At 42.9% G+C, this 25,865-nt stretch overlaps 1 protein-coding gene across 1 annotated transcript in view; it reads right to left on the reverse strand.

Annotated features, from left to right (window-relative positions):
* The window catches only part of NECAB3 (N-terminal EF-hand calcium binding protein 3), a 137,689-nt gene that overhangs the window by 24,321 nt on the left and 87,503 nt on the right, over positions 1–25,865 (reverse strand). The window contains exons 6-10 of the mRNA XM_073606350.1: positions 21,667–21,803; positions 18,304–18,416; positions 18,006–18,085; positions 14,371–14,424; positions 7,812–7,924 (exon numbers count right to left, since the gene is read on the reverse strand). Coding sequence (XP_073462451.1) covers positions 7,812–7,924; positions 14,371–14,424; positions 18,006–18,085; positions 18,304–18,416; positions 21,667–21,803 — 497 coding nt within the window. The remainder of the gene's footprint in view (positions 1–7,811; positions 7,925–14,370; positions 14,425–18,005; positions 18,086–18,303; positions 18,417–21,666; positions 21,804–25,865) is intronic.

The following is a 25,865-nucleotide window of genomic DNA, read 5'->3' on the forward strand; positions in this document are numbered from 1 at the left end:
TATCAATCATGTCATTCAGGATTATGCCACACAATGACTTGATTTATATAAAAATAGTCACAAAAAAATAGCACTGTTTTCTTTTCCTTTTTTTTTTTTGTTGCAAGTGACATTTCATTAACCCCCATTCACACTAATGGCATTTGTTGTGCGGATTTGTTGTGTGCTTGCCATCATGCTGCCATGTACGATAATAAAAATTACATTATTCTCTATGGTGCCCATTCACATTAATGCACTGTGGTGCTGTGTAATTTTTGGAAAGTTGCGTGTGCTTCTTTTGGTAAATTTTTGTTGCATTTTTAGTGCTTACCACCCAGTCTCTTTCTCCTAGCACCAAGAATGACAATGCAGATATTACTGGACATTGGCCAAAACAAAAAAACATGAAACCACATATAAATGCAATAAAAAAAATTCACTGAAAGAAGCATGATTTTTCAGCAGCACTAGTATAAATCTAGGCTACGAACTATTCACCACAGTGGTATTTCAATGCGTTGGTTATATTCTCAACCCACTGTGCTGAATAAAGTACTGCAACGCAGTGGTGTGAACTGACACCATAGGAAACAAGGCAAGTAGTCTTGCTACATAGTTACATAGTTACATAGTAGGTGAGGTTGAAAAAAGACACAAGTCCATCAAGTCCAACCTATGTGTGTGATTATATGTCAGTATTACATCGTATATCCCTGTATGTTGTGGTCTTTCAGTTGCTTATTTATTAGTTTTTTTAAACTATCGATGCTCACCGCTGATATCACTGCCTGTGGAAGAGAATTCCACATCCTTGCCACTCTTACAGTAAAGAACCCTCTATGTAGTTTAAGGTTAAACCTCTTTTCTTCTAATTTTAATGAGTGGCCATGTGTCTTGTTAAACTCCCTTCCGCAAAAAAAAGTTTTATCCCTATTGTGGGGTCACCAGTATGGTATTTGTAAATTGAAATCATTTCCCCTCTCAAGCGTCTCTTCTCCAGAGAGAATAAGTTCAGTGCTCGCAACCTTTCCTCATAACTAACATCCTCCAGACCCTTTGTTAGCTTTGTTGCCCTTCTTTGTACTCGCTCCATTTCCAGTACATAATTCCTGAGGACTGGTGCCCAGAACTGGACAGCATAGTCTAGGTGTGGCCGGACCAGAGTCTTGTAGAGCGGGAAAATTATCGTTTTATCTCTGGAGTTGATCCCCTTTTTAATGCATGACAATATTCTGTTTGCTTTGTTAGCAGCAGCTTGGCGTTGCATGCCATTGCTGAGCCTATCATCTACTAGGACCCCAAGGTCCTTTTCCATCCTAGATTCCCCCAGAGGTTCTCCCCCCAGTGTACAGATTGCATTCATATTTTTGCCACCCAAATGCATTATTTTACATTTTTCTACATTAAACTTCATTTGCCATGTAGTTGCCCACCCCATTAATTTGTTCAGATCTTTTTGCAAGGTTTCCACATCCTGCAGAGAAGTTATTGCCCTGCTTAGCTTAGTATCGTCCGCAAATACAGAGGTTGAACTGTTTACCCCATCCTCCAGGTCGTTTATGAACAAATTAAATAGGATTGGCTCCAGCACAGAACCCTGGGGGACCCCACTACCCAACCCTGACTATTCCGAGTACTCCCCATTTATTACCACCCTCTGAAATCGCCCTTGTAGCCAGTTTTCAATCCATGTACTCACCCTATGGTCCATGTCAATGGACCTTATTTTGTACAGTAAACGTTTATGGGGAACTGTTTCAAATGCTTTTGCAAAATCCAGATACACCACGTCTATGGGCCTTCCTTTATCTAGATGGCAGCTCACCTCCTCATAGAAGGTCAATAGATTGGTTTGGCAAGAACGATTCTTCATGAATCCATGCTGATTACTGCTAAAGATACCGTTCTCATTACTAAAATCATGTATAGAGTCCCTTATCATCCCCTCCAAGAGCTTGCATACTATTGATGTTAGGCTAACTGGTCTGTAATTCCCAGGGACGTATTTTGGGCCCTTTTTAAATATTGGTGCTACATTGGCTTTTCTTCAATCAGCTGGTACCATTCCAGTCAGTAGACTGTCAAAAATAGTAAAATATTAAATATTAAAAGTAAAAATTAGGAACAATGGTCTGGCAATTACTTGACTGAGTTCCCTAAGTACCCTTGAGTGCAATGTGCAAGTGCAAGTTTCCCAAGTCTAGTTTTAATTTTGTCCTCTGTTAACAATGGTGGTGCTTCCTGTGATGTGTCATGAGGATAAACACTGCAGTTTTGGTTACTGAAGCCCCCCGATTCCCTCGTGAAGACTGAGAAGAATAAATTCAATACCTTCGCCATCTCCCCATCCTTTGTAACCAGATGTCCTTCCTCATTCTTTATGGGGCCAATATTGTCTGTCCTCCCTTTTTTACTGTTTACATACTTAAAGAATTTCTTGGGATTTTTTTTTTGCTTTCCTCCGCTCTGTGTCTTTCGTGTTCTATCTTAGCTGCCCTAATTGCACCCTTATATTTCTTGTTGCATTCCTTATAAAGTCTGAATGCTGATGATGATCCCTCAACCTTGTATTTTTTTGAAGGCCTTCTCCTTTGCTTTTATATGCATTTTTACGTTGAGTTAAGCCATCCAGGACTTTTGTTTGCTCTTTTAAATGTATTACCCAATGGGATGCACTGGCTAATGCCCTTATTTATTATGTTCTTAAAGCAAACCCATCTCTCCTCTGTGTTCTTTGTTCCTAACATTTTATCCCAGTTTATGCCTTCTAGCAAAGTTCATAGTTTAGGGAAGTTGGCTCTTTTGAAATTCAGTGTCTTTGTATTCCCCTTATGTTTCCTATTTGTGAGATTTATACTGAAGCCAATTGACCTGCGATCAGTGTTTCCTAAATTGACCCGTACTTCCACATCCGTGATCAGGTCTGTATTGTTGGTAGTCGGTAGATCCAGTAATGCTTTATTTCTAGTTGGTGCGTCTACCATCTGAACCATGAAATTGTCCTGCAAGACATTTAGGAACTGGCAAGCCTTAGCCGAATGCGTGGTTCCCTCCGCCCAGTCTATGTCTGGATGATTAAAATCCCTCATTATGATATCACTTCCCATCTTTGCTGCTAATCCAAATTGTGATAAGAGATCTGTCTCCCCTTCCTCCCTAGGGTTAGGGGGCCTATAGCATACTCCCAGTATTATTTTCCCATTAGCTTCATCCCTTTGGAGCTCTACCCATAAGGATTCCACTTTCTCCCTAGCTCCCTTAGTGATGTCATCTCTCACATTCACTTGTACATTATTCTTGATATATAGACATACCCCTCAACCCTTTTTTACCCTCTCTGTCCCTGCGATAAAGGGTATACCCTTGAATGTTTGCCAGCCAATCATGAGAGCTGTTGAACCAGGACTCTGAAATTCCCACAAAATCCAAATCCTCCTCGTACAACAGTATCTCTAGTTCAACCATCTTGTCCGGCAGGCTCCTGGCATTGGTGAACATGCCACATAGTTTCGACCGGTCGCATACTATCCTCTTATTGGGTGTTCGGAGATTGCAACTAGCACTTGTTACTATACTTACCTTGGGTTTATGTGCTTTAGTCAACCTACCACTAATGCCCCCAATACTACCCTCTAGAATATGTTCCGCGCTGACTATCTCTACCTCTCGGCCCTCCCCCCTGTCGCCTAGTTTAAAAACCCCTCTAACCCAGTGGTCATCAACCTTGTCCTCAGGGCCCACTAACAGGCCAGGTTTTATGTATTACCTTGGGGAGATGCAGACTAGAATACTGAATCACTGAGCAGCAAATGATATCACCTGTGATGTATTTCAGTTATCTTGCAAACCTGGCCTGTTAGTGGGCCCTGAGGACAGGGTTGATGACTACTGCTCTTACCTATTGGCCATCTTTACTCCCAGCTGATCTGCACCCTTCTCATTTAGGTGCAGTTCATCCCTTCTATAGTACTGGTGATCGACTGAGAAGTTGGCCCAGTCCTCCAGGAACCCAATTCCCTCCTTACTACACCAGCTCCTCAGCCACTTGTTTACTTCCCTAATCTCCCTCTGCCTTTCTGGTGTGGCTCAATGTACCTGTAGTAGTCCTGAGAATACTACCTTGGAGGTCCTTTTCCTCAATTTAGCTCCCAAGTCCCTAAAATCATTTTTTTGGACACTCCATCTGCCTCTGTCTTTGTCATTGGTTCCAACGTGCACCATGACAGCCAGGTATTCCTCAGCCCTCCCCCCCCTCAGTAATCTGTCCACCAGATCCATGATGTGCTGAACATGAGCGACCGGTAGACAACATACAGCTCGGCGCTTCAGGTCTATGTCACAGATTGCCCTCTCTGTCCTTAGAATTGAGTCCCCTACCACCAGAGTCTGTCTTTCCTTTCCCTTTGCTTCCCCTCACTCTGACTGGAGGAGTTCTTTCCCTGGCAGCTAGGGGAGTCCCTCAGCTCCAGCAGTGCTGGTCCCTGACTGGTTTCACCAATGTCACTCAATGGAGCGTACTTATTGGTATGCTCCAGCCCTGGATCGGCCTCCCTGGCACTTCCCCTCTATCCTTCCTTACTGTCACCCATCTACTCTTTTCTAGTGCCTGCACCCCTTTGTCTCCACCCGCCTCTGTGCTGGCCTGTGCCGGGTACTTTCACGGCTCTCCTTTAGTATGGAGGATCTTCTCAGTGCTGACAGTTGCAGATTCAGAACCTGGGCTTCCAGAGAAACAATGTGCTTACATTTTGCACAGCAGTATTCGCCCTCGATCGGATGATCAAGGAATGCATACATGCCGCAAGATGTACACCGAGTCGCATCTCCACATCCGCCGGGCATCGTACCTACTAATTTAATGAGGATTGGGGATTATACCCTGTCCAAATTACCTAACAACTATCTTCCTAACATTAATTACCTAACAACTAGCTTCCTAACACTAGACCATTGCCCAGCACAGCCCAAGGCAAATGGTGTGAACGGGCCCTTACTGTTGACCAACTCCCAACTGTTCCAAGCATCAACTACTATTTCTGTAAAATAATACTTTGTAAGGTTAGTTTTGAACTTTCCTCCTGCAAGTTTAACCACTTTCACCCCTTTCCTGGCTCAGGCCAATTTTCAGCTTTCAGCGCTGTCACACTTTGAATGGCAACACTGTCATGCAACACTGGACACAAATTAAATTTTATCATTTTTTTTAGACAGATAGAGATTTCTTTTGGTGGTATTTAATCACCACTGGGTTTTTTATTTCTTGCTAAACAAATGAATAAAAGTCGAAAATTTTGAAAAAAAACTATTTCTTAGTTTCTGTTATGAAATTTTGCAAATAAGTAATTTTTCTTCTTCACTGATGTGCGCTACTGAGGCTGCATCGAAGGCCACTGATGAGGCTACACTGATGGCCACTGATAAGGCTGAACTAATGGGCACTGGTGCACTGATAGGCACTGAAGAGGCTGCATTGATGTGCAATGATGGGCACTGGCAAGGCTGCAATGATAGTCACCTGATGTGCACTGAGGAGGCTGCACTAATAGGCATTCATGGACGATGATGAGGCTGCACTATCGGGCACTGTTGAGGCGGCACTGATGGGCACTGATAAGTTGCACTGATGGGTACTGATAAGGAGGCACCGACGAGGCCGCACTGATGAGGAGGCACCGACGAGGCTGCACTGATGAGGTGGCACTAATGGGCACTGATAAGCTTCACTTATGGGCACTGATGGGGCTGAACTGATAATAAGGGCACTGATGATTAGTGCCTTGATTATCAGTGTAAACAATGTACTCACTGTGCCCTGTCAGACTTGCTGGTTATCAGCTCTCCTTTTCTCACACAGAGACAGCGTGTGAGGAAAGGAATGCAGATAACTGGCAAGTCCATTTACATGTGACCAGCTGTAATTCGACCCTGCTGGTCACATGGTAAAGAGCCACTGTGATTGGCCCTTTACCTTAATCTGTGATCAGTTGTGTTCACAGGACACAGCGGTCACAGAGCGCGGCCAATGCGTACCTCAGGGGGTCACGTGGGTGGCGCACATGTGTGAGGACATCCATGGACATGCTCCCAGAGCTGGAGAGCCACATTGTAGCCGTCTTCTGGCTATAGTGCGGTCGGGAACAGGTTAAGGTCATGTCCTCATGTTCTTGTTATTAACTTCATTCTGAATATACCAAACAGCACCAAAGACTAATGAGGGACTTTGATGAATTGTACAAATAAACTGCCCTACTGAACTAAACTGTGATCTAAGTGAAAACAGTGTTCAATAAATCCTCTTGTTATACTATAAAAAAAAAAAAAAAATCATCAATGATACTACTTTTTGAAATTCAAATAAATTATTATGTGAAACATAAATAGTCAAATAAAAGCCCCACATTGATCACGTGATCATGATGCTGATGTGCCTGTGCACTTATAGACAAAAAAAACACATGTGCCCAACTTGAATCACAATGTGCTCACAGATGACCCCATATAGACCTGCACTCACCACAATATTTGACCTTCTATTACTAGAAAACCAAACCTTTGGGACCAGCCCTGATGGGTATACTCCAGCCGTACAATCCAGCTATCAGGGATCCAGGATTCTTCCTATACAATGCATTGCCACTCAGAAAAGATAATGCCACAGAGAGGCTTTCATTGCGCAAAGCAGCTGACTTTATTAAAACACACTAGACGTGTGTGTATATAGTACACTCACTTGTACATGTGCCTGTACCGGCACTAGGTATATTCAGCTCTGCTACAGGAAGACAACCAGCGCCGCTCCATGAAACCAGAAGCTGCGTGCGTACCAAGGACAGGATGTGATGTCATGGGAAGCGACATAGCGACTGAAAATGCACCACTTCAATGCAGTTTGTTCTGATTGGACATCTTCAGGAAGATCGACAGGGATCTCGTTTATAAACATTTCATTAAACCCATATTATTTTCTTATTAAAGCCAAAATGATTTATCTCATAAAATTTGAGAAGAAAGAACATTCACAATGCATCAGATGAAAACAGTAAATAGCAATGCTTCAAGTCGTCAAAAAGGTCAAGCTTGATATATTAGCGTCTGAGGTCCTGAAGAAGCGGCCTAATCAAAGAAATGCGTAGACCAAAGAGAACTATAACTATCCCATATGAGGATGCGCATTGTTACAACAGCTTTGAAGCATTGTTACTTATTGTTTTTGTCTGATGCATTGTGACTGTTATTTCTTTTTTATGAGATAAATAATTTGGGCTTTAATATGGTTTCAATGCAGTTTGTGAACCCTTGTATATAAATTAGATCCCGGTTGGCATAAGTAAGGTTAGTTTCACTGGTTAGTCTCTGGTGCTGTTTGTTTTGGGATGATGCCCCCAAGGTGCCATCAATATACTTTATGTTAGATTCTCCACTTGAATATATTCTGATCATATTGTAAATACTGTCCTCCTGAAACTAATTCACCCCCTTGATGTATTTAAAGGTTTCATTCATGTCTCCACTTTCCCTTCTTTCCTCCAGACTTTACATATGGCGTTCATGCAGTCTTTTCTGATATGGTTTATTCCTCGGATCTTTCACCATTTTTGTTGCTCGTCTCTGGACTTGTTCTATCTTATCAATATCTTTTAGTAGGTGAGGTCTCCAGAACTGGACACAGTATTCTAAATGAGATCAACTCAAAGATTTCTTCAATGTGAATTAACCTAGTCGAATATAGACTTAGCATGAAAGCACATCCATAACAAATAAGTCAGCTGTGACATTATTAATTAAAATGTTACAATAGAAATCCACAGATAGAAACCTAGTGCTCTTACTGTAAACAGTGATCCTGGGTAGCGGTGAAATCCTCATAGCTCTGTAAGGAGGCCTTAAATTGATCCGAATGAACTTCAGTGACAGGTAATTGTCTCTGGGCCACCAGGATAAACTAAAACAAAAGAAAAGTGCACCAATGACCGATGAGAATTATATCTATCTATTTATTGATAGATTTCAATAAAACTAGTGGCCAACATGATCATATGTTAAAAAATATGTATATTATTCATCGTTATTGTTTACATACAATTTAAGGTATAACTAAAGGTTTAACACCTTTTCTTTAGTTTTGGATAGAGTAGAAAGGGATTAGAACGTCTCTCAGTTTTTATTGCCTGTGCCCCCATCATGGAGATTCATCCTCTCTATTTGTCCTGTTTACCATTAACATTAAAAGTGAAAGTAAAGAAAGAAAAACTAAAAATTTCCTATCAAATACTTGTCAAATAACGTAATTTTCCTTTCCTGATGGACTCCATGGCAGCATACATGTGTGTTAACCCTGCCTCCACTCCTCCCCTATAAGACCCCACTCTCATAAATCTTTGCTCTTCTCTTCCATAACTAGCCTACTCAATGCACTGGGGGGGTACTCCTGCTGCCATGGAGTCTATCAGGAAAGGAAAATTACGGTAAGTATTTGATAGGACATTTTCCATTTTCCTGACAGACTCCATGGCAGCGTATGTATGGGGACTAGCTAGCCATACACACAATGGGCGGGCAATGCTAACCCAAGGGGTTTAATTTGAGGGTTTAATTTGTAACATCAACAGACAGGCCAAAAAAAAAAAAAAAACTGAGGATAAGGAAGCAGACTCTACACAATAATGTATTGATTGAGGACCACAAGGCTGCCCTACAGACTACTTTGGGAACCACATTCTGCAAAGCTGCCCAAGATGTAGATCCACTCCTGGTTGAGTGAGCAGACGCTACCTCCACAGGAGCCAAGCCCTTGGTTCTGTGAGCCTGTTGGTTGGCCTAGGCAATTAGTGCCACAATCGTCCAAGATGAGGCACGTTTCTCTGTCCTTTCTGGCAAAAGAATGAACAGGCATTCTGAAGGAAGTTGTAGCTTTGTAGATATAACTTCACAATATCTAATGCCGCGTACACACGACCGGACTTTACGGCATACTTGGTCGGGTAAACCTGAGTCCGTCGGACAATTCGATCGTGTGCGGGCTCCAGCGGACTTTTTTTCTCAAAAGTTTGATGGACCTAGAAATTAAACATGTTTCAAATCTGTCCGACGGACTCGAGTCCGGTCGAAAAGTCCGCTCGTCTGTATGCTAGTCCGACGGACAAAAAACGACTCTAGGGCAGCTATTGGCTACTGGATATGAACTTCCTTGTTTTAGTCCGGTCGTAGGTCATCACGTATGAATCCGTCGGACTTTGGTTGATCGTGTGTAGGCAAGTCCATCCTTTCGGAAAGTCCGTCGTAAAGTCCGTCGAAAAGTCCGCAGGACACAGTCTGCCGTAAAGTCTGCTCGTGTGTACGCGGCATAAGGGATTCCTAGAACTGAAAGAAGGCACTGCTGGGAGTCAACTCAGGATTACCTGTTTACTAGACATGCGCTTTAACCAACTAAGCCACAGCGCACCCTCTCCCACGTCTAAAGAACACAAGTTAGGACTCTAAAGGTTGGCAGAACAATTTCTTGGCTCCCGTGAAAGACTGATGCACCCTTGGGAATTGATAACAGCACCGCTTGAACTGGAACGAACGTTAAGAAAGTTCCCCATGACCAGTGAATCGATCTCTGAGGCTTTTTAATGCCGACATGATAGCCAGGAACAAGGCGAACTTGACAGAGAGGCCTTTAATGGAGACAGCCCTAGAACACTCAGCTTAAATTCCTGAGAAGGAGTTGAGAACAAGAGGGAGACTCCACTTGGAAAACCGCCACGTACTTCGAGGTCAGAGCCTAGCTGCTCCCTTGAAGACTTGTTGGGCAGGAAAAGATGCCTAGACACTGATACACCAGTGAAGGCCGATAAAGCTGACACTTGAACTTCGAGGGAGCTGATGACTCCACCGCCACCCACAACGCGCACGCGCTGAAACCCTGGGCAGGAGTAACCCAGAGACGCCAGGCCGGAAGAGAAAGCAGCGGCTTGGAACGCCAATGCACTCCAGCTGCCATAGACTGGAAGACACTAGAGCCAGGGAAGAAAACAGACAGACAGAAAAACACACAAACTGCTGCCATGGAATATGTAATATAAAAGTATACATCATTGCACACGGCATGAACACAGATCTACAATTCAATCCTACTTCCACGATCAAATCGGGCCAGGTAGGCTGATCATGCCGTATTAATAGCTGGGCTATCTGGCCCTTGTACCGCTTGCCTGCCAATGGCCAGGCTTTAGCTCTTCCAGCACCTCTTCCGTTTGCCAACTCCATACCCTGCTAATAGCCAAGGCTTATCGGAGGATCGTGACCTGTCTTCCCAGTTGTTGCTGTTGGCTGGTCTTGATCGCAGAGAGGAAAAACTTCAGGTAGTGGAATAACCAAACCATTCTTTAGGAGGAGATCAAAAAAGGAACGCGGACTCTGGCTCAGAACAAAGATTTATGGGAGTGGGGTCTTATAGGGGAGGCGTGGAGGCGGGGTTAACCCACACGTATGCTGCCATGGAGTCTGTCAGGGTTGTCCCCAGAAAAGTAATAGAGGAAAAGAATTTTCCTAAATTTGCAAGGATTTCCTCTCACTTCCTGTTTTGGCTTTTGGACAGGAAGTAAAGGGGAATCTCGCCAATGGGACACAGATGTCAAAAAACAAACCAGCAGGGGTTATACCCTTTCTTGCTCTATCCAAAATGAAAAAAAATTACCTAAGGTTCTACTTTAACTGGAAACTATACAAAACACTTGCATAAGTATGGAAAACAAAATAGAAATTCCACACCAATATGCCAACAGTTTAAGTTCACTGGTACTTTTTGGTCTTATCTTTTGCATTGTTGAGTATTTTAAGTTGGGAATGAGCCGATTTAAGGAGTGTCAAGGTTGTCAAAGCTGTAGATATTGGAATTTCTCACTCCGATTGGTGTAGACAAGTTTTGGTAGTTTGGTAGAAGATTTTCTATTTCAGCAGAACTTCCTTGTTATGTGGTCAGATTGTGTTACGGATGTTTGGCAAACACAATATTGATAAGACTGTACTCTACATTTATGATGCATATACTGAAAAACAATTTGGATGTCCGGGAATTCCTGTCTGCTCTTAGTGACATCTCTTGTAATCCTATCTATTTCTCGGACATGAAATGTTTTAAGATTTTACTTAACAAAATAAAACTAAAAAGACCAAAACATTCCCCTAGAGCGGGACTTTTGAGGCACTACCATCAATGATGCAATGTAAGTAAAAAATATATAATTTTATTACAAAATTCAAAAGTACAACAAAAAATATATACAAAAATACAAATCAAACACAAACAATATATACAATGGGATACATCAAAAAGCAAGGACATGTAATTTGGACACAACTGCATCACATTGAGAGGAAAACCAAAAGTGGAAATGTAATAAGTCTCACTGAACCGACGTGTCTTTTTGGATTTTTGGGATGTGGCACACCCTCTGCTTAGTACTACTCCCTGTCAGAGACCTCTTTTTCTTAACAAAATAAAACTATTCAATCCCTTTAACCACCTCAATGTCAGCATGTTAACCCACTTTTTTTTCCCCAGGCCATTTTTCTGCTGTGATGGTTTGACTGATAGTTACTTGGACATGCAGAGCTTTCTTTTGGTGGTATTTAAAGTGGAACTTTAGTCAGAAAATATTATCGTGCTAGATCACTTCATGCTGGCCCCTTTTGCAGGTATAGCCATGCAAACCAAATAAGTGCTTATACTGTTTAAAATCCAGTAATGCACTGTCTCACCCTGCTCACCCTGCTCTGCACATGCTCAGTTGCTCTCTTTTTTTAGGCACTGCAGAATTTGTAGCGGTCAATCTGTTGACAGTCTTAAAGTGGATTTAAACCTTCCTATCCCTTACAGCCAAGGAAGCTGCTTTTGTTTGATCTGCAACTGTCCTTAATGCTGCACATGTGGTCAGTTATGACACCAGACATTTGATGGTTTGACAGTTTCATTGAGGACAAAAGCAATTGTGACAGTTAGCAATCCTGGCATTCCAGAAACTTAACTATTTTTTGAAATCGTTAAATCGATGAATCAAGCAAAGTGGCAGCCTCCAGGAAGAAGGAACAGGTACAATGCTGGAGGCAATTTGCAGGTCATACTGATTTTGGTAGCATGATTATTAAATGGAATGTATGTTCCTTGCGATAGAACATTATACATTCTGTATCATAGTGTCAAGTTGTTATGGGTAAAGTTCCGCTTTAATAACCACTAGGTTTTGTATTTTTTACTATTTAAAGGAAAAAAGACCAACATTTTCAGAAAAAAAAAATTCCATTTACTTATTGTTGTAAAGCTTATTAAGCGCTTGCCGACCAGCCGCCATCATTTTACTGCGCAGGTCGGCACGATCCCGTAACCAGTCGTAGCTATACTTCGGCTTGCGGGATCAGGATATCAGGGCGGGCGCAGCTCAGCGGTGGTGCCGATGCTCGTGGCCGACGGTCGCGATGACCGCCAGCCAAGCACGAGGGACAGAACACGGAAGTGTGTGTAAACACACAAATCCCTGTTCTGGGAGGAGTGACAGATCGTGTGTTCCTATTAGCTAGGAACCACGATCCGTCACTTCCTCCAGTCAGTCCCGTCCCCCTTCAGTTAGAATCACATCCCAGGGAACACAGTTAAGCCCTTGATGGCCTCCTAATGTTAACCCCTTCACTGCCAGTGAGATTTTTACAGTATTCAATGCATTTTTATAGCACTGATCGCTGTATAAGTGCCAATGGTCCCAAAAATGTGTCAAAATTGTCCGATGTGTCCGCCATAATGTCGCAGTCACGATAAAAATCGCAGATCACCGCCATTACTAGTAAAAAAAAAAAAAAATAATAAAAATGCTATAAATCTATCCCCTATTTTGTAGACACTATAACTTTTGCACAAACCAATCAATATACGCTTATCGCTATTTTTTTTTTTTTTTTTTACCAAAAATATGTATAAGAATACATGTCGGCCTAAACTGAGAAAAAAAATTGCTTTTTTTTAATTATAGCAAAAAGTACAACATTTTTTTTTTTTCAAAATGTTTTTGTTTATATCGCAAAAAATAAAAAACGCAGAGGCGATCAAACACCACCAAAAGAAAGCTCTATTTGTGGGAAAAAAAGGATGTCAATTTTGTTTGGGTGCAGCGTCGCACGACCGCGCAATTGTCAGTTAAAGCGACGCAGTGCTGAATCGCAAAAAATGGCCTGGTCATTCAGCAGCCAAGTCTTCCTGGGCTGAAGTGGTTAAAGTGATTGTAAGGGTTACATTTTTCCTTTAGATAAAATGACAGCCATGTCATACTTACCTGCTTTGTATAATGGTTTTGCACAGAGCTGGCTCGATTCTCCTCTTTTTTGGGTCCCTAGCCGGCACTCCTGGCTCCTCCCTCCCCCTCACTGAGTGCCCCCATAGCAAGCAGCTAAATGCACCCGAGTTTAGACATGTTTAAGCACGTTTACAGATGACTAGGCATGTCAAGTGTTTTTTTCCTGCTCAAATGCTCCAGAATGCACAAGTGATTTTTTATTTTTTTCAGCCTCTAACCGCTTCTCTTCCAATATGCCTATAAACACCTATGTGTGCTAGGAAAAAAAGTCAAACGCCTGTAAAAGTGGCATTTTATATGTTCTGTATCCATGAGGTCCATGAGGTCTAAAGCCAGCCATAGACAGTTCGATTCCTGCTGATCTGGCTGAGATTCGAACCATGTATGGGCAGGCTGGATGTAACCAAATTCATTAATCGATCAACCGGGGTACAACCAGCCTGTCAGATTTTACATGCGATTATTGCAAGTGGCTGTTATAGCCTCTAGCGATAATCACTGTGTTCCCCCGGCAGGGATGGCTACCCCCGCCTCGAGAAAACAATGGCTCGACAGGAGGGAGCCCCGCATCACCACAACCCATGGTTGCATAAAATAAATTTGGTTCATCTATGGCCTTCTTAGGGTTAAGGTTATAGGAAGCCTGTGCTGAGAGACAAATGAAGGCTGCCATTGCTGGCCTAACCCCCCAGTTTCTGCTGTCTCTGGTGTCAACCATTTTGAAATTACCGACCTGGAGACTGGAGGTCTGCACTCCTGGTATGGCCAATATGAGGGACTCCCACCTCCCTTATGTTTTTTTTATTTGTTCTATGTCATGGAGAATGTAACAAGAGGAGTTGGAACACATAAAGGTGGACAGGAACACCCAACACCCCCCAGGTAGACAGGAACAAAGGCAACAACTAATCAGAGAGTTCTCATTATTGGAATATACAAGACATATAAAAACCAGGGGGCCAACTCAGCTTCACTTGACTTCACCTATAAAGAAAATCGCTGTTGGGTGGGCTGGCCATTTACCTAAATGTTTCTGTAAGACGTTTTAAAGACAACTTACCATTTGTGTGGTACTAGAAGTTACCTCTGCTTGGCCTGGTTGTAGTCGAGGACTCTGCAAGTAAAAGAAAGAAAAAATACATAAAATAAAACCTTAAATGTTCAAGTCAGATACTTATTGCAATAATGCACTGGATCATAACCTACAGTGCCTTGCAAAAGTATTCACCCCCCCTTGGCTTTTTACCTATTTTGTTACATTACAGCCTTTAGTTCAATGTTTTTTTTAATCTGAATTATATGTGATGGGTCAGAACACAATAGTCTAAGTTGCTGAAGTAAAATGAGAAAAATATATACATAAAACTATTTTTCAGAAATAACAAACTGATAATTGGCATGTGCGCATGTATTCACCCCCTTTGTTATGAAGCCCATAAAAAGCTCTGGTGCAACCAATTACCTTCAGAAGTCACATAATTAGTGAAATGATATCCACTTGTGTGCAATCTAAGTGTCACATGATCTGTCATTACATATACACACCTTTTTTAAAGGCCCCAGAGGCTGCAACACCTAAGCAAGACGCACCACTAACCAAACACTGCCACGAAGACCAAGGAACTCTCCAAACAAGTAAAGGACAATGTTGTTGAGATGTACAGGTCAGGGTTAGGTTATAAAAAAATATCTAAGTCTTTGATGATCCCTAGGAGCACCATTAAATCTATCATAACAAAATGGAAAGAACATGGCACAACAGCAAACCTGCCAAGAGATGGCCGCACACCAAAACTCACAGACGGGGCAAGGAGAGCATTGATCAGAGAGGCAGCACAGAGACCTAAGGTGACCCTGGAGGAGCTGCAGAGTTCCACAGCAGAGACTGGAGTATCTGTACATAGGATGACTATAAGCCGTACGCTCCATAGAGTTGGGCTCTATGGCAGGGTGGCCAGAAGAAAGCCATTACCTTCAGCAAAAACCAAAATGGCACGTTTTGAGTTTGCGAAAAGGCATGTTGGAGACTCACAAAATGTATGGAGGAAGGTGCTCTGGTCTGATGAGACTAAAATTTAACTTTTTGGCCATCAAAGAAAATGCAAACCCAACACATCACCCAAAGAACACCATCCCCACAGTGAAACATGGTGGTGGCAGCATCATGCTGTGGGGATGTTTTCAGCAGTCGGGACTGGGAAACTGGTCAGAGTTGATGGAAAGATGGATGGTGCTAAATACAGGGATATTCTTGAGCAAAACCTGTACTCTGTGTGTGATTTGAGGCTAGGACGGAGGTTCACCTTCCAGAAGGACAATGACCCCAAACACACTGCTAAAGCAACACTTGAGTGGTTTAAGGGGAAACATGTAAATGTGTTGGCATGGCCTAGTCAAAGCCCAGACCTCAATCCAATAGAAAATCTGTGGTCAGACTTAAAGATTGCTGTTCACAAGTGCAAACCATCCAACCTGAAGGAGCTGGAGCAGTTTTGCAAGGAGGAATGGGCAAAAATCCCAGTGGTAAGTTGTGGCAAGCTCATAGAGACTTATCCAAAGTGACTTGGGGCTATGATAGCCGCAAAAGGTGGCTCTACAAAGTATTGACTTTAGGGGGGTGAATAGTTATGCACATTGACTTTTTCTGTTATTTTGTCCTATTTGTTGTTTGCTTCACAATAAAAAAAAAAAACACAAAAAAACATCTTCAAAGTTGTGGGCATGTTCTGTAAATTAAATGATGCAAATCCTCAAACAATCCTTGTTAATTCCAGGGTTGTGAGGCAACAAAACATGAAAAATGCCAAGGGGGGTGAATACTTTTGCAAGACACTGTACCTATGTAATTAAACCACAATCTACCAAATAGAAATGTAAACCTTGTATGCTTGTATGTATTTATGATACCATGGCAATTCTAGCATGGGTTGTTGGAGGTACACATTGATGTTCTGATGAGCTGATTTACTCACAGAGCCGGACCAGACTAAAACAGGCCTTATGCCAGCTTGTTTCATCAGAGAACACCATGTAATCTTTGAAAAAAATACAAGGCATTCTGGCAATGGTGGTGGTGCCAAGCAAGCAAAACCCTGTGGTCAGTATGCAGTGTGGCATTTTCTCGGCACAGGACCCGGTAGATGACAGCTTTCACAGTAGTACCACAGGGCTACATCAGTGATAGACATACTTACATTGGTCCAAGCTAAATCAATGTATGCAATTAAGATTGTACCTAGAGTTCAGCTTTAATCTTATGTGTAAATTGTGAAAGAAACAGGATTTTTTTTTTTAGATGGCATTCTCAACGTGGGTGCAGTGAACGTTATCCCAACACCGGAGGGCACTGGATGCAAGGTAACCAGGGCTTTTTTCTCGAAGAATAGGTGCAGGTACTCCCACCCTTCTGAGTCACTGCTTTTCCTCACCCCCTACTTAACTGTGGCACGGCTGTGGGAATCAACGTACCTATACGTCGTTTTGTGCACTAGCCCATGTGGGCACACGCGCTAGTTGGCAAAAAGGGGAGCCAATCAGCGGGTCCAGAGGACACGATGTCCGCCGGCCACCCGCAATCGTTCCCCACAGAGGCAGAACGGGGATCTGCCTATGTAAACAAGGCAGATTGCCGTTCTGACAGGGGGGACATAGAGATCTGGTGTTCTCTGTGTTGTCCTAGTCAGTCCATCCCCCACACAGTTGGAAAACTCTCCCAGGGAACACACTTATTCGCCCCTGGTGTTAACCCCTTCCCTGCCAGTGTCATTAGTACAGTAACAGTCCTTATTTTTAGCACTGATCACTGTAATAATGTCACTGGTTCCCAAAAAAACTATCAGTAAGTGTCTGATTTGTCCGCCGCAATGTCACAGTCCCCCTAGAAATCGCTGATTGCCGCCATTGATAGTAAAAAAAATAATAAATACAAAATTCCATAAAAATATCCCATAGTTTGTAGACGCTATAACTTTGCGCAAACCAATCAATATACACTTATTGCGATTTTTTCTTTTACCAAAAATATGTAGAAGAATACATATCACAGCCTAAACTGAGAAAAAAAATAGCTTTTTTTTTTTTTTTTTTTACCAAAAGTACCCCGTTTCCCCGAAAATAAGACCTAGCGTGATTGTCAGTGATAGCTGCAATATAAGCCCTACCAACCAAATAAGCTCTAGTTAAAGTCCTTGTAGGTCTTATTTTCAGGGTAGGGCTTATTTTCGGGGAAACAGGATAGGGTTTATTTGGGGGGTAGGGCTTATATTGCAGCCATCACCGACAATCACGCTAGCTCTTATTTTTGGGGAAACAGGGTATGTAGCAGAATTGGCCTAAACTGATGAAGAAATTTGATTTTTACATTTTTTTTTTATTGGATATGTTTTATAGCAGAAAGTAAAAAATATTGTTTTGTTTTTTTTTTTTTTCAAAATTGTCGGTCTGTTTTTGTTTATAGCGCAAAAAATAAAAACCGCAGTGGTGATCAGATACCACCAAAAGAAAGCTCTATTTGTGGTAAAAAAAGGACAACCATTTTATTTGGATACAGCGTCGCACAATCGCGCAATTGTCAGTTAATGTAACGCAGTGCCGTATCGCAAAAAATGGCCTGGCCAGGAAGGGGGTAAAACCTTCCAGTCCTTACGTGGTTAAAGTTCCTGGTTACCAGTGAAGGAAGCAGATGTGATTACATACCGTACACTCCAGCTTATCAATCAGCTGCTCTAAGCGATTAATCTGTACGGACCACTGGGTCTCCCCATCCACAGGCAGGCCTAGAGAAGACACAAGAAAACTTACACAGAGGCATCAACACATGACATAAACTGCCTTTTGTATGAAGGTGATCAAAGAACTATGTGATCAGAATTCGTCTGTCGCGTTTCAGCGAAACAAAAGGGATAATGTGATTGGCTGCTATGGCCATACCAGATTATTTTAATCCTTCAGACACTTTCGCACTCAAGATCCATAGTGACAGTTGAAAACATACCATTGGCCAGTATTCCTGAATACGGATCTGTAGACAGGGGGCACACAGATTTGTGGGTACGGCGGGGGCATCTGCGACCAGCTTGTTTAGGCTCTGCCTGTTTGACATCCTGTCTTGAAATGAAAAGAAGATGTGATTAATAAAGATACAATGCTGAACGGGTCTTTAAAGCCAGAATCTGGACAATAATATTTAGTTCTGGGTAGAAAAGGGAAGTATTGGATTTTTTTGCCAGCTTAATGCTATCTGTGGCACTACAGGGGACATTTCAAGGCTGTCCACAAGGTTTAGGAGTGTGTCTATGGAAATGTTTGACCATTCTTCGAGAAACGCATTTGTGAGAACAGGCACTGATGTTGGACGAGAAGGCCTGGCTCGCAGTCTCCGTTCTAATTTATCACAAAGGTGTTCTATCGGGTTGAGGTCAGGACTCTGCACAGGCCAGTTAAGTTCCTCCACCCCAAACCCGCTATATTGCCAAAAGTATTGGGCCACTGTTCCGAATCATTTGGTGGAGGGGGATTATGGTGTGGGGTTGTTTTTCGGGAGTTGGACTTGGCCCCTTAGTTCCAGTGAAGGGAACTCTTAAGGCGTTAGCATACCAAGGGGATGGCCCCTTCCTGTTCTAACATGACTGCGCACCAGACATGGATAAGCGAGTTTGGGGTAGAGGAACTTGACTGCCCTGCACAGAGTCCTGACCTTAACCAGATACAACACCTCACAACTAAGGATGAGCTCAGGCGTGTTCGCAAACAGCATGTGCAGAGCCCGCCAGGAAGTCGGCACTGCACAGCGCTAATCACAAGCACTGAGACATTTCCCGATCTCTGCAGCCACGCATCGGGACAATGTCTCACTGCTTGTGATTAGCGCTCCGCAGTGCCAACTTCCTGGCACGCTCTGCATGTGCTGTTTGTGAACACACCTGAGCTCATCCTTACTCACAAGTGCGCTTCTTTAAGAATGGTCAAACATTCCCATAGACACACTCCTAAACCTTGTGGACAGCCTTCCCAGAAGAGCTGAAGCTGTTATAGCTGCAAAGGGTGGGCCAACTCAATATTGAACCCTACGGACTAATGCCCCGTACACACGGTCGGATTTTCCGATGGAAAATGTCCGATCGGAGCGTGTTGTCGGAAATTCCGACCGTGTGTGGGCTCCATCGGACATTTTCCATCGGATTTTCCGACACACAAAGTTGGAGAGCAGGAGATAAAATTTTCCGACAACAAAATCCGTTGTCGGAAATTCCGATCGTGTGTACACAAATCCGACGGACAAAGTGCCACGCATGCTCAGAATAAATAAAGAGATGAAAGCTATTGGCCACTGCCCCGTTTATAGTCCCGACGTACATGTTTTACGTCACCGCGTTCAGAACGATCGGATTTTCCGACAACTTTGTGTGACCGTGTGTATGCAAGACAAGTTTGAGCCAACATCCGTCGAAAAAAATCCTAGGATTTTGTTGTCGGAATGTCCGAACAAAGTCCGACCGTGTGTACGGGGCTAAGACTGGGATGCCATTAAATTTCATGTGTGTGTAAAGGCAGATGTCCCAATACTTTTGGCAATAAAGATAATTTCTGGAGTTACACTTTAAATTACTTAGGATTTGGACTTAGTTCCAACATTTTTTGCTAGATCTATGCAAGTTTTTAGGCTTGCATCAATCTACAATTGCCTTTAGATGTACAGTGGGGACGGAAAGTATTCAGACCCCCTTAAATTTTTCACTCTTTTTCACTCTTTGTTATATTGCAGCCATTTGCTATATTGACAGAAAAACACAGGATTGTTGACATTTTTGCAGATTTATTAAAAAAGAAAAACTGAAATATCACATGGTCCTAAGTATTCAGACCCTTTGCTGTGACACACATGTATTTAACTCAGGTGCTGTCCATTTCTTCTGATCATCCTTGAGATGGTTCTACACCTTCATTTGAGTCCAGCTGTGTTTGATTATACTGATTGGACTTGATTAGGAAAGCCACACACCAGTCTATATAAGACCTTACTGCTCACAGTGCATGTCAGAGCAAATGAGAATCATGAGGTCAAAGGAACTGCCTGAAGAGCTCAGAGACAGAATTGTGGCAAGGCACAGATCTGGCCAAGGTTAGAAAAAAGTTTCTGCTGCACTTAAAGGTTCCTAAGAGCACAGTGGCCTCCATAATCCTTAAATGGAAGATGTTTGGAACGACCAGAACCCTTCCTAGAGGTGGCCGTCCGGCCAAACTGAGTTATCGGGGGAGAAGAGCCTTGGTTAGAGAGGTAAAGAAGAACCCAAAGATCACTGTGGCTGAGCTCCAGAGATGCAGTTGCGAGATGGGAGAAAGTTGTAGAAAGTCAACCATCACTGCAGCCCTCCACCAGTCGGGGCTTTATGGCAGAGTGGCCCGACAGAAGCCTCTCCTCAGTGCAAGGCACATGAAAGCCCGCATGGAGTTTGCTAAAAAACACCTGAAGGACTCCAAGATGGTGAGAAATAAGATTCCCTGGTCTGATGAGACCAAGATAGAACTTTTTGTCCTTAATTCTAAGCGGTATGTGTGGAGAAAACCAGGCACTGCTCATCACCTGTCCAATACAGTCCCAACAGTGAAGCATGCTGGTGGCAGCATCATGCTGTGGGGGTGTTTTTTAGCTGCAGGAACAGGACGACTGGCTGCAATCAAGGGAAAGATGAATGCAGCCAAGTACAGGGAAATCCTGGACGAAAACCTTCTCCAGAGTGCTCAGGACCTCAGACTGGGCCGAAGGTTTACCTTCCAACAAGACAATGACCCTAAGCACACAGCTAAAATAACGAAGGAGTGGCTTCACAACAACTCTGTGACTGTTCTTGAATGGCGTGCTGTGTGTACATTAATGAGGAAAAAAATGAACTTTTGATTTTAGCAAATGGCTGCAATATAATAAAGAGTGAAAAATTTAAGGGGGTCGGAATACTTTCCGTCCCCACTGTACCTACTGTGCAGTAGATTGCACAGAGACTGTGTAGATTGCAGTGTGTGAGTGGCCATCTTAACATCATAGCGTTATGCACACCTTGCAACCAATTATAATGCACCTTAATTGGAAGATGTAAGGAGAGGTGCAATGTGCTATGCATAAAAGTAACAGAGAGGCACGAGTTTAATAGAAAATTGTGCGTATTTAAGGCATGAGGTACTAAGGAGCATATGTGCAGGAAATCTATGACTTGTTTCTCCCCCTGCATTTCACTTCCTGTGAGTGAGATCTGGCAAGGTAATACTGTGAATAAAAAAGTTATTTTTAAACTGACGTACTTCCACTATGGAAATCAATGGAAGTCTAAAATGCTAATACACACATGTAGCAGTGTCCTACCTCTCTCGTCCAGCTTGAGCCTCTATTGCTTCCAAAGCACACTCCATGGAGCTTTGCAGGGAATGCAATTGGTTCATGGTCTCCCGGAGTAAAAACCGCGTGACAAATTGTTCTGTCTGGGAGGCGTTCTCGTAGTTCTGTGAATAATAAATTATTATTGGCATATATATATACCTTCTGATTTTCTAAAACACCCACCTGCACCACTGTTTGGCCTCCATGGAGCCCATCTCTGACAGAGTCTCTGCAAGAGGAGACTCAGTGAGCCAGCATCCTTTCCAATGCAAGCCTGAGAAACCTTGACTTTGTGTAGGAGAAAATGAGAAAATGCCCCACACCAGAAAAATCTTTCCAATCTAGAAGCAATATCCAAAAAAGTTGGAGGCATCCATAATGTGGCTTTGATCTCACAGTCCGTATTTGGGGTAGATTTTGGAATGTTAGCCATTGTAGGGGGAATTCTCCCTACTGCAGTAGACTCTCTAGGTTAGTCCTCCCCTGTGTTAACAGGTCAATAGGGTGCACAGCCACAGCCATCAGCCTCATCAAGTACTCCCAATTTCTTCACGACTGCTCTCTTCTCCCTCCAAGTCCAAGTCCCTCCAAGTCCAGCCACATTTCTACTAGGGATGAACCAGATGTTCGAGTCGAACGTAAGTTCGACTCAAACATTGGGTGTTCACCTGTTCGCTGAACAGCGAACATTATGCGGTGTTCACAGCAAATTCGAAAAGCTGCGGAACATGAAAAAACAAAAGTGCTCATTTTAAAGGCTTATATGCAAGTTATTGCCATAAAAAGTGTTTGGGGACCTGGGTCCTGCCCCAGGGGACATGTATCAATGCAAAAAAAAGTTTTAAAAACTGCCATTAATTCGGGAGCAGTGATTTTAATAATGCTTAAAGTGAAACAAGACCTGCGTAGAGACAGAAGTATTCTCCAAATTACCTTAGGTAGTACACACCACACAAGTGGTCATCTCCAACCTCATCAGAGGTGAGTTCTCCACCACTTTAATGTTCTATTTTTTTTAATTCAAACATTAACTTTTTTTTCTCCATGTCACTTAAGGTGGCCATATATGGCTGGGTTTTTGTTCAAATGTTTGTCAAAAAATTGTTTGTCCAAACATTGTATCTGCCATTATTGAGTCAACTAATTACATTAGAAAACCCTTACAATTTTGCCCAGACTTGCTGTATGAATTGAATTCTAGACGTATGAAACTGGTTTCATTACAATTGTATGATTTTTTTTCGTTAGAATTTTGTTAGTCTAAGAAAAATGTTCTATCCTCCATCCAAAAATGTTCAAATTTCGACAACCAACGTCAACTTGACCCCACTAATCATTAGAAATTTGAACGTCATGAAAACCAAAATTTTCCAAAAAAAACTCTGGGATATGGCCAGCTTAACAAATCCAGAAAGCACAGCATTTTTGGAGCTTGCAAAGGGCTTCATTGTTGACCAAGCTCCTGTAGGTTAAGTGAACCTGTCACCTTGCCTCACATAGTCTTTGTCATAGTGTAGTCCCCTTGTCCTAAACAGGGGCTACTATGTCTATTTAGTTTCTTGCTGGGCTGTAGTTAGCTCAGGTTGATTGTATAGTTTTGCACCTGTTTTTTCCCTAAGTTTAAGTTGGCTTGTGAATTCACACTGTGACCAGTGGATGTCACTGGTATCACTGGTCATAGTAAGAGATTTAACAAACAAAGCTAAGTTGTGAATATTTATATTTCCTTCAGCCAATCCAGTAGGAGGTTAAGGCCACTGGTGCATGCTGGGGGAGAATATAAATATTTGGGCATTGCCATGTGCTCTCGCTCTTTCCCTGGGCTGAGGCCTAGGGAGGTGCTGCTGGATTGAGTTCTGCTGCTTGGCCCAATAGCCTATTTGGAGCCTAGAGTGTGCAGAAGTGGCCCTGAAGCTGTCCTGCTTGGTCTGGAGGAAGCTGTGCCAAGGAGGAGACCCAGAGGAGGTTCCTTGCTAGAGATAGCCAGGAAGAAGGCTGGTCTCTCAAAAGGGCCTGATGACTCACTTGGAGGCAGGGTTGCCACCTCATCCCTTTTAAACCCGAACACATATTATTTACAAAGGTCCTGAGGCTAATTTAATGCAGATAAGGCACTAATTGAATTTAATTACCACCTTAATCAACCACAGAACCTGTGTAATTAATATGTGTTTAGGTTTAAAGGGATGAGGTGGCAACCCTACGAGGAAGCACTGAAATTTGGGAACAGGACTTTCACTACACTTGAGCACTACAGTGTTACCAGGTGGGCTTAAAGGTTTTGACACTCTGAAGCTGGACATCAATCTGAAGTCTGTAAATCATCTACTACGGTATCTGGAACCTCTAACCCTCACTTCCTTAACTGTTCTGCAATAAAACTTTAAAAAAGAGAAAAGTGTCCTGATCCCAGTCCCCCGATTTTAGCAATGAACTCAGCCCTGGGGTGAAATGCTAGCCCGCCCCTGGCCTCTGGAGGTGCTATCCTGCCTTTGGGGTGTCAGAGGGGTGCTGCAATAGCGAACCTTTCTACTCTAAAAGCTTGTAACCTTCCTAATCCACTACATCACTTTTTAACCTCCTTCTTTCACCAGCTCGCAAATTGTTCTGTGTTATATAAGCGCTAGGGAGGGCAAAAGCAAATCACAAACTTTCAAGAAGTTCTTTTGTAATGTGTGCAGATAAACAGATCCACGTTGGAACTCCACATGCCGCAATGAGCTGGGTATAGCAATCAACCGATTAACACGCTCATTATTTCCAGACACCTCCACTTGACGTCAGAGGCGGCTTGCACACTACGGCTTAACAAGTGCCTTTAAATTCAAAAGAGATTTCATTGCTGCCCGTCCAGACTGTTTATCGCTGCGGAGAGCCGCCCTTTGTTCAGCACAGATAAAAAAGGAGGCTATTTTTGTAACATTACTTGTAATTTGCTCTGCTATAAAATACAGATGCTATTGGGAAGTCAACCCAACACAGCAGGATGTCTGTTTATGCAGTTCCTGATAACTCACTCTGAATTTGTTAAAAGAAGCCCTCTGAAGGGGCTCGGAAACTGAAGAACTATATGTCCAAGCATGTCCTGCAAAGCCTCTGGTTAGTCTAGAGATCAAGGCGAAAAATATATTCCGAAAACAAGGTGTGTCCATTCAAAAGCCAATTTTCAACAAATATAAACAGTAAGCCATTCTACACAATTTTCACAATATCCTTATTCTTCATGAATAATCCATACAAATCTACCACTTAATGGCCCTGCAATCTGTTTTTTCATGAAATTGTTTACTACCTTGTTTTTCTGCCTGCTTTTTTTTTTTTTTTTTTTTATTTTAGTGGTATGCGACATACATTGAAATGGTAGATTCACAAAATATGTGGTACAAAAAAAAAAAAAACATTATATGATCAACAGATAGTTGTGTCTGAAAACAAAGGTAAGTACCCCAGGGGTAATAACAAGGGATGAGCTCTGCTGGTGTTTAGTGTACCCCGACACATAGAAGGTGTGAGGCTGGGGTCATCTAGCAAATTAAAATTCTATAGGGTTTAGACTGCCTGCTTTTAAGGTCCTCTGTGAGCTCCCAAACCTCCCCCCCCCCCCCTCTTTAGTTTGTTTGACATGCTGAGCGCATATTAGTTGCGGTCATCTGCACTGCTCTATGCACACTACAAATCACATAGTCCCTAATCCTTCTAGGGAGTGAGCAAAAGAGGATGGCTACATTCCTACATACATTGGGACCATTGAGAATCAACATAGCCACCCTCTAACACAGGGGTCAGCAACCCTTTTCCACTTAAGGGCCAGATTCAATGTATGTGAATGCATGGAGGGCCGCATTCACCTGCTAATAAATGAAGATAACTTTACACAGCCCCCGCACCTCTGGCCCCCTTTACATTACACAGCCCCCGCACCTCTGGCCCCCTTTAAATTACACAGCCCCCGCACCTCTGGCCCCCTTTACATTACACAGCCCCCGTACCTCTGGACCCCTTTACATTACACAGCCTCCACACCTCTGGACCCCTTTACATTACACAGCCCCCGCACCTCTGGACCCCTTTACATTACACAGCCCCCTCTGCACGTTACACAGCCCCCTGCATATTACACAGCCCCCCTGCATATTACACAACCCCCCCGCCAGCTGTGTAAGCATGAAGGGATGGTGCGCTTT

The sequence above is a fragment of the Aquarana catesbeiana genome, linkage group LG12, assembly GCF_042186555.1.
Source record: "Aquarana catesbeiana isolate 2022-GZ linkage group LG12, ASM4218655v1, whole genome shotgun sequence".
Classification (NCBI taxonomy): domain Eukaryota; kingdom Metazoa; phylum Chordata; class Amphibia; order Anura; family Ranidae; genus Aquarana; species Aquarana catesbeiana.